This window comes from Anomaloglossus baeobatrachus, chromosome 6 (assembly GCF_048569485.1).
Source record: "Anomaloglossus baeobatrachus isolate aAnoBae1 chromosome 6, aAnoBae1.hap1, whole genome shotgun sequence".
NCBI classification, from domain to species: Eukaryota; Metazoa; Chordata; class Amphibia; order Anura; family Aromobatidae; genus Anomaloglossus; species Anomaloglossus baeobatrachus.
Window position 1 is genome coordinate 480,079,899 of NC_134358.1, and position 14,836 is coordinate 480,094,734.

A 14,836-nucleotide genomic window follows, 5' to 3' on the forward strand; every position below is an offset into this window, starting at 1 on the left:
GAAAACTAGGTGATGAAGTCGCTTCTCTATTAACGCTTTATTGCCAGATATTTTTATGCTGAAAGCAAAGGTCTATATACAGAGTATTATTTTTACAAACCTTTTGTCCTTTTATAATAGTTATAGCCATTACTAAACCATACCTATGGTAATCCATGGTGTAAATTAAATAGATCCGTACCCTTTCCATTCAGTTACGGGCCATGCTTTCCATTCATTTCAATATCAAGCAGAATAGGATATCAGAAAAGTTGCAGCCCTTTACTTCCTCCCTGCCGAGAGAGAGAGAAAAGATAGGTAGGTAGGTGGGTAGATAGGTGGATTGGAAGAGATCTAAAAAAATATAAAGCTGCAACTGTGTGTTTCTTAATAAAATCCTGTGATCACAGCAGCATTAGCGCTGATTCAAGCAAGAAGTAGGGTAGCTGTGGCAAGTGTAAGTTAGTTAGCGTGCTCCACATATAACTACCTGTTAATTAGAAGACAAGGGGAGCTTTTAAAGGGAATTTGTCATCCGATCAATGCTGCCTGAACCATGGGCAGCGTGAATCAGACCCTGGCTGAGCTTTTACAGCTGTGGATGTTTTACTCTTGAATGCTATGGCATTTCTGAATAAACCTACTTTGAGAAGCGGGACAGGGACTATACAGTGGTACCTTGGTTATCGAGAACAATCCGTTCTGGGAGTGTGCTTGTTAACCAAGTTACTCGTTCAGCAAAGCAAGATTTCCCATAGGAAATCATTGCAATGCAGAGAATTCGTTCCACAACTTGTTAAATGTCCCATCCTGGTTCCCTGTTGTGTCATTCTACACATGCACAAACACACAAGCACGCACGCACATATTATGCTCACCTTACCTTCCGTTCCATCGCCAGTCTCCTGGGACTTGCTGTTCGCTAGTACGGCTGTGTATCAGGTTACCATCACGACGAGGGAGGAACTTCCGCTGCCAGAGCGCCGACGTCAAAGGCAGGAGCCGCTTGCCTCTGATTGGTCAACGCGCTGCCTTTGAGTAGCGGTGACAGAGGAAATTTCTGCTTCGTCGCTATGGTTGCCGATGCACAGCCTATACCGGCGAACTACATGACCCAGGAGGCTGGCGATGGAACGGAAAGTACACATATTATGTGCACCGGTACACATATTATGTGCACCTTACCTTCCGTTCAATTGCCGGCCTCCTGGATCTTGTAGTTCGCCGCGAGGATTCCTCCCTTGTTGCGATGTACCGGGGAACTACAAGAACCATGAGGCCGGCGATGGAACGGAAGGTAAGGTGAGCATAATACTGGATGTTTGTGTGTGCTTGTGTGTGTGCTTGTGTGTGTGCTTGTGTGTGTGCTTGTGTGTGTGCTTGTGTGTGTGCTTGTGTGTGTGCTTGTGTGTGTGCTTGTGTGTGTGCTTGTGTGTGTGCTTGTGTGTGTGCTTGTGTGTGTGCTTGTGTGTGTGCTTGTGTGTGTGCTTGTGTGTGTGCTTGTGTGTGTGCTTGTGTGTGTGCTTGTGTGTGTTTGTGCGGACTGCAAGAGCGGGTCAGATCGCGGTGGATGTACGGAACCGGAAGTGTGTGCGGTGAGTATTTTGCTCGCACAGCAAAGCTTTCTCGTAAACCAAGTAACAAATTTACAGAAAGCTTTGCTTGTTAAGCGAAATTCTCGTTAACTGGGTTACTCGTTAAGCGAGGTTCTGTCGCGGGCGGAGGAGGGGACGCTGCGCTCTCCCACTGCTCGGGTCCGGCCGCTGCTGCTGCTGCTGCTCGGTGGTGGCTCGAGCGGTTGGGCCGGATCCCGGGGACTCGAGCGGCGCTTCTCGCCCGTGAGTGAAAAGGGTGGGGATTGGATTGTGGGGATTTGGTTATTGTCCGTGACGCCACCCACGGTTGTGGTGATATTGGTGACACCACCGCTGCTCTGGACGGGGATCCCGGGAGCGATGACTGGGAGCAGCTTTGATGTTAGTTCTTACCTCTGTGGGTAGGGGGTTGGTTGTCCCGGGGCCTTGTGATGGGGTAGGGATGGATGGCAGGCGGGTTACGGGGCCTGGTGAGGTGCAGGGTCGCGGGGGTACTCACTCAGTCAATGATGAGGACACAGTTCTCGGTAAAACACACGGCTGGATGGACGGGTTCCACAGACGGCTGCGGTGTTGTTTCTCCCGGCAGGTTGATGGTGACTGCCTTTCCCTGCACCTATGTAGTGTAACGGTTCCAATGGGTTCCCACCGGTAACCCGCTCCCCTGCTTGGATGTGGGCCGGAGGAGCCCCTTTTGCCCGCAGGCTCTGGCCCTGGAAACGGTAGCCTTGGCGGTGGCTGTGTTTCCCTCTCACGGTTGGACTATCGCCTTCTGTCGGGACGTGGCTGCTGGGAAACCCAGGAGGTTCCCTTTGCTAACGAATTTGGCAAATTCACGGCGACTCCTAGCCTTGCCGGGGTCCGTAAGCCCCTGCCGGATGGTGCTGGCTTCTCTTTGCGTACCGGTCCGGTACCGCCGGGCCACCGCCCGTCCACGGTCTTTACGGTAAACTCCGATAGGCCACTCCTGCAGACGGTCACCACCGTCTGCCAACCTTGCTGATCCGTCCGGGCCACACACCCGGACCAACTTCAGGCTGCTTAACTGCCACTTTACTCCTCTCTCCACTCTACTCCTAACTGAACTCTCTCCACTCCTCAACTCATCTGCCTTACTTTTCCCGCCTCCAGGACTGTGAACTCCTCGGTGGGCGGGGCCAACCGCCTGGCCCACCCCCTGGTGTGAACATCAGCCCCTGGAGGAAGGCAACAAGGGTTTGTGTCTGACTTTGGTGTGCCTGACCGGGACTGTGGGGTGTGTAGGTGCTGTTCTCTGTGGCCCCTGGCTTGTCCAGGGCGCCACAGTTCTACTGTATATCATAGCAGACTAGTCAGAGGTCGGTCCCCCGCCAGATTTTCCTCCTGATCCCTCTGACAACTCGATCACTATTCACGCACATAGAGAGACCTCTCAGCCATCTAGAGCATGGTGGTGAGAAGTTCTTGGAGTGAAACATACCTGCATGCAGTTGTGCAGCCGGTGTCTGCTTTATGTTGCCTGTGGTTCTGGCAGTATGAATCTAATGACAGGTCCCTTTTCAAGGGAACGGAGCTTGCACGTACACTGTATGAGTAAGTTATTTTTCACTGAAGATATTCTTTAAGTCCCAACAATCCTCTGAACTGGCACGCAAATCCACAACTTTCTTACACGTTTTAGTTCTGAGAGCTATTATATCAAAATGTTCCTTTTTATAAAAGTACACTAAATAAGCCTCAATTTACCCAGCATCAATGCACTTAAGAGTGTGCAATTGTTTTGAGACAAAAAAGAGCATCACTTAACCTTCATATAACAGCATAATGAGCGTTGTTAAAATTGATCTGTTTCCATCCCCTTCCCGAGGCAGTGTAGCAGATACGCTAATCGCGTGATAATTCAGCAATGTGTTATTTCATTCGGGAAAAATATTATTGATGTCTGCATTTCGGAAAGTAAATCTCCGCATGAAATGGCTTCATGTCTACACTTTGTGCTGGAGGAAGTGGAAATTATATTTTCCTTTTATGATCATTGATGATCTAAGCCACAATGTTCTCTTTCTCAAATTGTCTGTTCTGGCTAAAGCTCTTCTTCCATAACCCATGTTTCCACGCCTTGCTTAGGGCATCCAGTCTGTGTGAAACATATCCACAGAAGGAGATACTGTATTTTGGCAATAGTGGTGTGAGGATACATACGCCTTAGACATCAAGCAGTGATTTTTGTATTGGTTTATCCATGTCTTCAACCATTGTAGTACAAGTAGAAGTTCAGGGTTGAAGCCACTTTAGGCACAAAGAAATTTCTAGGGAGACTGATGAAGCTTCACAGGGTTTTTTGCAGCTATCAACTCAGTCAGTGGACATCTTAAAGGGGAACCTGTCAGTAGAATCAGCCCTAGCTATCTGAGATCTGATGTCTTATTCCAGAGAAATCAACATGAGATCACAGATAACAATTTATTCAGCTTCCTATGACATACATGTCTATATAGAAGGCTCAAGAAGGTTGACCCGTGAGAAACTGAAGGAAAAAGATCCAGCGTTGGACATATTATTTTAAAAAAATCCATTCTTTTATTTGGAAATTATTAAAATCCAGCAGATGAAAAGAAATATGAGTACATCAGGGGAAGCTAACAGAACAACCCCGTTTGACGCTCAGGTCTTAATCATGTTCTGCAGAACAGAAAATGATTAATAAGAAAGCCGCGGAGACACCATCACGTGTTTCTCAACGCTGGCAGGAAACTAGCCAGGTCTTTCACCGGGAAGGAACAACCACGGGAAGGGCAATCTCCAGTCAAGGAGACCACCTATACCAAACATGGTATCCATCCACAGACAGCCGTTTCGGGGTATTTGCCCCTCATCAGTGTGGAGTAGGAATCTGGCTAGTGGGGGCAATGCCTAGTATAAGACTACTTAAGCAAGCATTGTTGACCTTAGGGAGATCAACATATCCACTGCGGAGACACCATCACGTGTTTCTCAACGCAGTGATTCTAGAGCATTGCCCCCTGGGAAGTATGCAAATAAGAAAGCCGCGGAGACACCATCATGTGTTTCTCAACGCTGGCAGGAAACTAGCCAGGTCTTTCACCGGGAAGGAACAACCACGGGAAGGGCAATCTCCAGTCAAGGAGACCACCTATACCAAACATGGTATCCATCCACAGACAGCCGTTTCGGGGTATTTGCCCCTCATCAGTGTGGAGTAGGAATCTGGCTAGTGGGGGAATGCCTAGTATAAGACTACTTAAGCAAGCATTGTTGACCTTAGGGAGATCAACATATCCACTGCGGAGACACCATCACGTGTTTCTCAACGCAGTGATTCTAGAGCATTGCCCCCTGGGAAGTATGCAAATAAGAAAGCCGCGAAGACACCATCACGTGTTTCTCAACGCTGGCATTGCCCCCACTAGCCAGATTCCTACTCCACACTGATGAGGGGCAAATACCCCGAAACGGCTGTCTGTGGATGGATACCATGTTTGGTATAGGTGGTCTCCTTGACTGGAGATTGCCCTTCCCGTGGTTGTTCCTTCCCGGTGAAAGACCTGGCTAGTTTCCTACCAGCGTTGAGAAACACGTGATGGTGTCTCCGCGGCTTTCTTATTTGCATACTTCTCAGGGGGCAATGCTCTAGAATCACTGCGTTGAGAAACACGTGATGGTGTCTCCGCAGTGGATATGTTGATCTCCCTAAGGTCAACAATGCTTGCTTAAGTAGTCTTATACTAGGCATTGCCCCCACTAGCCAGATTCCTACTCCACACTGATGAGGGGCAAATACCCCGAAACGGCTGTCTGTGGATGGATACCATGTTTGGTATAGGTGGTCTCCTTGACTGGAGATTGCCCTTCCCGTGGTTGTTCCTTCCCGGTGAAAGACCTGGCTAGTTTCCTGCCAGCGTTGAGAAACACGTGATGGTGTCTCCGCGGCTTTCTTATTTGCATACTTCCCAGGGGGCAATGCTCTAGAATCACTGCGTTGAGAAACACGTGATGGTGTCTCCGCAGTGGATATGTTGATCTTCCTAAGGTCAACAATGCTTGCTTAAGCAGAAAATGATTAAGACCAGAGCGTCGAAACGCGTTGTTCTGTTAGCTTCCCCTGATGTACTCCTATTTCTTTTCATCTGCTGGATTTTAATAATTTCCAAATAAAAGAATGGATTTTTTAAAATGTCCAACGCTGGATCTTTTTTCCTGCAATTGCTACTGGATGCTGCACCATTCCGAGCGCAGGACACACTAATTCTACAGCAGGTGGATCGGTGAGCTGGACTTTCTTTTTCTTTGTGATCCGTGAGAAATGTTATTTAATAATGGTTTTGTGTGACATAACTCTGATTTTAAGGGCATAAAAAGTAAAAGTTTAAAAATTGTGAAATTTTGCAAAGTTTTACAAAAATTTTCCACAAACATAAAAAAAATGTCAAACCAAGTTTACTACTAACATGAAGTACAATGTGTCACAAAAAATCCTCTCCGCATCACTGGGATCCATTGAAGCGTTCCAGAGTTATTCCCACATAAGTAACACTTGTCAGAATTGTAAAATATGGCTGTCAGGAACGTGAAAACAGGCTTTGGCCCACCTAGCCTGATTGACAGCACCACAGTGTCCCTTCTGCTACTGAGATTTCACGTTGCTGAGTACTAGCTACAACTGTCAGTCAAGGTGGCGGAAAATCTTTGGACTCATGAGATCTCTAATCCTGATTTTAGGATGAGTATTTTATGAATCCAGATATAAAGAACCATTCTGATATGGATTTTCAAAGCAAATTTTAGCAGTCTGATCTGAGTGATCTATTTTAAGATTCATTTGAAGGCCCCTATTCATCAAGATAAGCAATCTTCTCACCAGTTTTGACCAGAGGGCGTGGTTGAGTCAAACACTCCAGATTCATGAAGAGATGAACGCCTTAACATAAATTGAGAGCATCTAACTTGGCTAAACCCCAAATCATCATGACCGACCACATCCCTGTCATTCCTCAGTTCCGCCTGTTTTAGCATAGCTTGGAGAAACTAACATGAAAACGTCAAGTTGCAACATTTTTACGCATCTCCAAGTTGCACCAAAATTGTATTACGCCAAAATTATGGAAACGTTCCTTTTATGAATCGGGGCCTCAAAAAATATTTAAATTTTGTAAATGGTAGAAAAGGATCCAAAATGTAACCTAAATAGACTATAATCAGTATGATCCAAATAATGATGGGTTGTCCTGTTGATCAGCAATATGATTTGCTGTGATTTTTGATCCTCTCGTTTGGAGACATAAGACTTGTGCTCATGTTTCCTTTTGCTAAATGAGTCCAAGTAAAACCCTGTCACCGAATAAATCCCTAGATGAGTTCACAGCGGAGAGTCGCACGGTGCATGCTTAGAGCAGAGATGAGCTTAATAGCAGATAAGCATTTCAAAGCAGAGACTTGGTTTGTGTTGAGAAGATTATTGAGTCATTGCAAACTAGATAAACATTACAAGTTCAAGGCTCTAATGTGTAAGTACTCTTGTCATTAAATCATCAGGCAGCTTCTTTATTGTCAACTTTAGGATTTAAGAGAAATGGTGATTTCTTCCCGAAACCGTGCCATACTTGTCCATGGTATGAGGCTGTATCGCGGCTCAGTTCTGTTCAGTGGAGTGGTGCTGCATTACATAAAAAACCCAAGGATACGTGTGCGCTGTTCTTGAAATAAGACAGCTATGTTTACTTATTTTTTTTCTATCCTGTACGTTGATGAGATTATAAAGTTTCCAATAGATTATTAGGGATATTTAGAAAAAAAAATTAAAAATTGGAACATTTTTACAGAACCCAAAATTAGATTTTTCTTTTGTCATGTGTACAGCATTTTATCCATATTTTGCCATACATACCATCACCATACATACATCTCTTAGCTATTTTAAGTCCGTTATGTTGTATTTTATAGTTTTGTTCTCATCATGTCGGTCATGGTTACATGGGCAGGTTGTCATAACCAATATGTGATTGTTCAGTACAATTACAGCTCTGGCTTCTTGTGCGCTTGCCTTTACAGCATTCTATTACTGTGAAGTGATGACCCTCTTGAGGATGGCATCTTGACTCTTGATCCCCTTTAAGGGTGGTTACCACAATATTCATTGATTACAATTGCACTTTAATGGCATATATTTGAGCTTCCTGAAGCTTGATGTGATTGGTAGGCTGACATATATGCACGTCTACATAGCTGTCTGTCTAGCAGCAGGGGGGGCCCTTGTCAATAAACTTGGTTTATTATAGACTTGCATAACTAAACATTGTGCAGAAAGTTTGAGTCTTTATAAATATACTCCATTACCTTGTTTTGTTTCATTTTCTCCAAAACTACATGCCAAAATTGCTGATTCTTCTGACTTCTTCATGGACTTGGAATCGCTGATTTGAACTACAGCTGCACCAAAAATCTGTACTCCAGTGTGCGCGTCTCTGCTCCCCTCCCTTAGACACTATTTAGGAACACGCTCCCTGACTGATCATGGAAGGGGCAGCAGAGAAGCTCCTACTGGAGTACAGATTTTTGGTGCAGCTGTAGTTGAAATCCACTATTCTTAGGCTGTGTGCGCACTTTGCATTGAGTTAGTTGCAGTTCTAAACGCATCCTCTGGCAGAAATTGTCTTTGTCAAATTTGGTTTTGACCACAAAAACGCTATAAATACGCTTGCCTTTTGGCCGCGTTTTTACCGCGATTTACATGCTTTTTCATTGCTTAAAGTCAGATGCATTTTCACTACAAATACACTACTAAATAAAGTTTAAACATTTAAGCACTATGAAAAAAAGGAAAAAAATGATAACTAATGATTAAAATCATACACAAAATAGCTAATTTTATTAAAATTATAACTACTAATATTTATGTATAAAATAACGTTAAAGTATTGATTTTCATTAAATTGTTGGACTGTGTGTGTGTGTGTGTGTGTGTGTGTGTGTGTAAAGGGTCACATCATGCCCTTAATATAATGTCAAAAAAGCATGCTTTCTGCATCAAAAAAGCATGTAAAACACTAGGATTTTGATTTAAGGATGCGTTTTGAAACATCTCATTGACTGTTAGCAAAACGCTGCCAAAATGGCAAAAACAATTGACATGCTGCTTCTTTAAATGCAGAGATTTTGACAAATTTTCTGCAACTGAAACGCTGCATTTTTAACAGCATAGTGCTCACAAGAAAGCCCAATTTTCCATAGACTTTGCTTGAAAATCAAAACGCATGCATTTTGGCATTAAAACACTTTAGTTCAAAACGCTGCGGAAACGCATGAAAAAAACGCGAAGTGTGCACATAGCCTAAGTGCTGTTTTTAACTGCCTTGTTCATGCACTTTCAGCATGGAGGTTGGGAGAAAAGGAAGAAAAATAAAATGACGAACATTATAAAGATTCATAATTTTGCAAAGACAGATCAATATGTTTTTAAATTAAAGAAAAAAGGTAGTTATTTAATGCTGTTCATTTAGCACTTTAGCCACATGAAACTTTTTTTGTTCCATTTTAGTCACGCGGTGTAGCACTTAGATGTTATAAGCTGTCTTTAATGATCTGTTTTTAAATTGACCACCTTCTCCACTTAAAGTATGGGCTGATTGACTCATAAAACTAACTTGCAAGAAAATCTTCTGTTTTCCATTAATTTTTACAGTTATTCATGTTCTTTTAGTGCTTCCTTTAAGTTGATTTTATGTCTAATTTGAAGTGTTGTGTAACATTTCTTACACATTTAAAGGGGCTCTGTCAGCACAGAATGACTGTTCATACCAAGTACAGGCGCTTGGTGCATCATGGCGAGAGCAAACATTAAAGCACACCTTCCCAACTGCTTGCTTTCCCTCTATCTCCACCCTTCTCTGGCTCTATGAAGCCAGATTTGTCAATTGATAATGACGGGGATGGAGATGAAGGGAAAACAAGGTGGGCATGTACACCTAAATGTTTGGCCCCACCATGATGTATTGAGCGCCTATACCTGGTGTGATCTGTCGGGGTGTGCTGACAGTCCCATTTAAAAAAAAAAAGAGCAATAAGGGCAGTAAGTATGGTTTCATTTATCAAGTTTCAGATGGTTTTAAGCAGCTGAAATCTTTTTGGGAGGGGTCTAGAGTCATTACTGCATCTTCAAACATCTAACCACAACTAACATGTTCATTACAAGTGCATTGTGTTCACATTAGACCTATTAAAAAAAAATCCTCAACATTATTGTATTTGTCATTGTTTGTTTGTCACCTGTTGTCATCCATTTTATGATTATTTCACATGGCATTGAAGTCAGTTAATTTGATAAATTACTTTTTTGTTATTCATTCATTGACTTCAGGGCAAATAGAAGAATTAATGGGAACCTGTCAAGAGCTAAACAGGGTGGCAAAATTAGTACATTACCCAGTATCATAATTAAAGACACGTTCACACTTACCTTCTTGGCCACTAATAGATTTTCCAGCCCTGAGTAAATCAATTTTGAATCTTTATGTAAATGAAGTCGCAAGTGCACCGAGGGCAGGACACTGAGGCCTGGCACCACCTCCGATGGGTTTGATTGATATTCCTCAGCACTGCTGGCAGCACTGACATAGCGGAGTTAACAGATGTCATTCAAGTCCATAGCGGTGACGCTAGGTGGGAAACTAGCGGACTGTTACACGTGCCAGAAATCGGTCTGTCCTTGGTGAACTTATATTCTCAGATGTCATTTATGACACGTGGCAGATAAAATCTAATTGAAATCCATGGTTTTGATTTTAAGGTCACAAGTCATTCAGAAATTGATAAAAAAAACTAAGTTTTGGACAGTACCTAAAACGATATTTTCTCATTGCTCATGTAACTTTTGTGTTATGCATTACATTTCCATGTATTGTTTCCCCAGCAAAGCCATCGTCATCATTTCAGCCATCATTTTTCTTTTTGTTTGTTTTTTTTCTCATTTAGAAGAAAATGACGCAAATAATGACTCCACAGATTCGGGAAACCTTGTCATTCCCGAGATTAGTGTCACAAATGTGTCCGGAGACAAAATTCCGAATGGGGAGAGAGTGAAATCACTAACAGAGAATGATGCTCAGCATATACAGGCAATGCAGGATATCTGTTCAGAAGCTAGAGCTGAGGGCAAGCCAGAGATCAGAAGGCAAAAATCTGTAAGGAGATTGCTGGAGGACGGAGTGACATCACCTGGCAGAGTGCAGTGTTAAATCTCTTGATAGATGGGCGTCAAGGTACCTGCAAGTGAAAGGGTCACAATGCATGGATGCACACAATGGCGTATATAATGAGCTCAGTCCAGCATGCTTCTCTTATGTATTACTACTATACACTGTACACTGTGCTTCAATTCCCTCCAGCCACAGCTTCAGGTGGTTATATAGAAAACTTTCCTAGAATGCACAAGGGCATATAACTCTTCGGCATACTATTATGTAAACGAATATATGCTATATTCATGGAGTAGTAGTAGTAGTGATATATGGATTCAATTGGTGAGTCACATCATGCATCCTACGACCTTTCCATTTGTTACCTTTTAAATCCCAGGAAAAATTAGAGTTTGCAGTGGGCTATGATTTGGGTGACCCCTCAATCAACTTGCTTGCATGATTAACTACTGAGATTTCTTTACAATCGAAGCACGCATGTTTTTTTTAATTTTTTAAGCTTTTATTTGTAAGTTTGCACAATAGATTTCTTAATTTTGGCTTTGATTGCGTGGTAAGTATTTAAAGGGAACTTGACACTAGTGTTTAGATGATTAAACCTTCAGAAAGTTGCACTTTCTTAATGCTTTTCTAACCATTCCTTTATTAAAAACCTCAGTGGGCAATATTCGCCAAAGATCAGCTAGATGACGCCGGAGTAGCTAAGGGCTGGATTTTACAGTACCAGATTTCTGAAATCTCCTCCACTAGCTGCTTATTTTTTTTTTTTGTAGAGTAACTTTCAGATCTGCAGTATGACAGTTCTATCATCATTTTTGCAATGTTTTTCACGTAGTCCCATGAATGGTAAAAGAAAAAGTAAAAACGCACATAAAAGTTCATTTTTTTTCTGTTAACACTGGTTTTTGCAGCAGTAAAATCTGCTGCAAATACTCAGTGTGTACATAGCTTTCGCATTATTGTGTCCATTTCACTTGGACCATTTTTCTCTCTTGTGTCATCTGTATTACCTCCATTTCGCATCAGTTTTTTTTCTCATCCGGTTTTAAAAACAAACATGTAGATTGTCTGAACTTTATCCATTGACTCCTATCAATAGATTAGATAAAAATAGTTGAAATGTGGGTGGAACACTGAAGTAAAGTACGGTAGGTCTTCCATTTTTCATTCATTTTTAATGGATTTCATAAACTTTAATGGCAAAGTTTGATCCATGAAACAGATGAGAACAGGATATACTTAGAGTCCCATGGATTGGGAGCACTGTGTAAGTTCAATCTCAAGGTGGTTCACATAGATATATCAAGGTTTGGCGCTTTTATGTGATATCCATAATAGAGTGGGTGTGAGGCAATCAAGTTCCTAACTAGAGATGAGCAAACCCGACGTTCAGTGTTCGTGCCGAACACCGGCTTTTTTTTTTTTTTTTTTTAAATGGCGTTCGGGTGCATTACGTGTGCAAACTACTTGCTCGACCATCGTTGTACTCGAGTACATTCGGTGTTTGAACGGCTCGCACTAGGGGTAACAGTAGCATGATCAGATGTAGTCCCAAACCCCCACCCCCTAAAAAAAAAAAAAAAAATGGAAAACTCTGCCCACCCTCCCCCGGAAGTGTTCTGCTTATGGCTGGCTGTATATGGGTGGAGACCCTATCTGCCAATCGGGGACTTCCATTGAGGTTCGGGTCAAGTCCAAACCCGTGGAGGTCTGGTTATGCTGCATCTGCTGCACCGAACTTCCTGAACCGAACTTCCATGGGTTCGCTCATCTCTATTCCCAATACCTTTCAAAACAGATCTAGATGAAGACCCTCATTCACATTAGATGAGTTTCCAAAACCCCTTTGAAAGCTTATGAATGCTTGACTGAACACTCTTATGTATGATTCAGCCAAGATAGAGAACTGTCTGCCATACTTTTTTGTATGATCGGCTTTCAGACTTTTTCTTTCTTCTTAACCATTTTAGATGACTTGATGAGCCGAGTGCTGTATTCTATAACCTTTTTCCCTCACATAGTAACACCGAGGGTTTAATTAGGATGATTATAAAGTTATTAACATAAACTATAGCATTATACTGGCGTGTAATCATGTTACCTCTAGTGACCAGTTCCCTTTAATGACACCTCTCCCAATGATTTGGCTTTGGATATGGCACTTTAGCATTAGACTCTCTTCTTATTCATAGAACTCTGGTATTAACTGCAATTTTTTTTCTTTCTTCAGACTCTGCAGATTTAACACTACAAGATGAGCTGACCGAAATAGCAGAGGTGGACGAAGGTTTTTGTTCAAGGGCCGCCTCTAACTCCAGCCAGTCTGCCCTGTCTCACAGCAGTAGTGGCAGTTTCAGCAGGCCACCATTGGGGAAAGCCCAGAGGAGATCTCTTGGAGCCCGGGCTGGGTTTAAAGAAAGAGATTCTGGGGGAGATTCTTGTCGTGAGCATCTCGGCAGAAAGCAGAACCAGAGGGCAATGAGTGAGAACCTGGAGCTAGTGTCTCTGAAGAGGCTGACCTTAACAACTAGTCAGTCCCTCCCCAAGCCTGGAAGCCACAGTCTTGCACGAACTGCAACATCTGTATTTAGTAAATCCTTTGAGCAAATGAGTGGGGCAGCAGCTTTACATAATGCTGTTGGTGTAAACAATGTTGGAACAGGCTTGTGTGTGGAAACAAATCGGTTTAGCGCATGTAGCCTACAGGAGGAGAACCTGGTGTACATTTCTGAGAGGTCTGAACTTGCAGTGCCTGGTAAACCCCAACCAAATCTCCATCAGAGGTCCCCAAGTATCTGCATCACCCTGTCTACCGACTAGACCTGGCAGCAATGTCGAGTTGCATATGAATGGAGATATCTGATTGCGTTCACCCGGCGTTTTCTAAAAATTAATGGGGAAACGTTGATATTTCATGGACTTGTGTAGAGTAACCTGCCAAAGTTTTTACATGCTACCTAACAGAGCATTAAACAGTTTCTATACATTGGATAGGTATGTAGCCATAGATTTTTCTTTTCAACAGCCTGCTGCTTAGGCAGCCATGCATTCTCGAACTTGCAGCTTATTTGCTTGCCAGGGGGCTATTAATACTGCACTTGGGAAATCAAAGTGAAGAAATGGCGTCCTCTACAGTATTCAGTTGATTTAGCACTTTACTGTGGATTTTATTGTCCTTAAGTGGCCTATACTGAAGAATTACCACAGAAACTACCTGAGCCTCACAGCAGACGGCCGTGTAATAATGTACCACGTGCTTGTGTTTTCAGGTTTGTTGCTGGTTTGATAAAGTCATAAAATTTTGTAACGTTAAACTTTTTCGGAGTATAATTGTGTTCAATTTTTTTACTGTTCTTTTACGTCTTTTTTAAACAATGTTTTATTATTCTGGAAATTTCTGAATATTTTATGGTCACTCCTATTTTCTTTTCTTTTTTTTTTTTTTTTTTTTTTTTTTTTTTTTTTTTTTTTTACGAATTAAAAAAAAAAAAATATAGGACTCCTCTAAGCCATGATAAGTTTTTGATTTAACCTACACATGCACCTTGATGTTTAGAGACAAACTTGAAAATACAATTACTTCATAGCCTGTATTCCTCAGCAACCCTAGCAACAGGACAGATTTTTTTTTATATAGATATTCTGTTCGGGAGATCACAAAGCGCATCCCGACGATGAAATGACACGAGGTATTCAGCCACTCACTGCAAAACTGCAACAAGAGCTCATATACATATTGTCCCCTACAACCAGCTAGTACCGGGGCACAGAAAAGTAAAGATGGCTTTTACGTAAGTGTACAGAGCTGGAGTGAATACTGCAATATCATAGATGGGTACAAAGCAAGTGACATATAGTGGACTTGTAATGATCAGAGCCCAATTATTACATCATGGCTTTTCTATCATTGTAACTGTTCTAAATGTTGTGTTTCTGTTGTGGATTTTGACAGTAGTTTTAACATAAGATTGGGAATACCTATGCAAGTGTGAATCCATTCGGTATATTCAGTTTTTTGAGACCTTTTTGAAAAAGTTTTTTCATATTCATATATAACATTAAGCTTAAAAT

General features: G+C 42.3%; 1 protein-coding gene across 3 annotated transcripts in view; it reads left to right on the forward strand.

Annotated features, from left to right (window-relative positions):
- Positions 1-14,220, forward strand: part of HYCC1 (hyccin PI4KA lipid kinase complex subunit 1) — a 184,742-nt gene extending 170,522 nt beyond the window's left edge. The window contains exons 11-12 of one of the 3 annotated variants that reach the window (XM_075315366.1): positions 10,542-10,750; positions 12,996-13,089. In XM_075315366.1, coding sequence (XP_075171481.1) covers positions 10,542-10,750; positions 12,996-13,010 — 224 coding nt within the window. In that variant the 3' untranslated portion in view covers positions 13,011-13,089. Of the gene's footprint in view, positions 1-10,541; positions 10,829-12,995 lie in introns of all 3 variants that reach the window. The other 2 variants (XM_075315365.1, XM_075315364.1) reach the window with 2 other exon arrangements.
- The last annotated feature ends 616 nt before the right edge of the window (positions 14,221-14,836 follow it).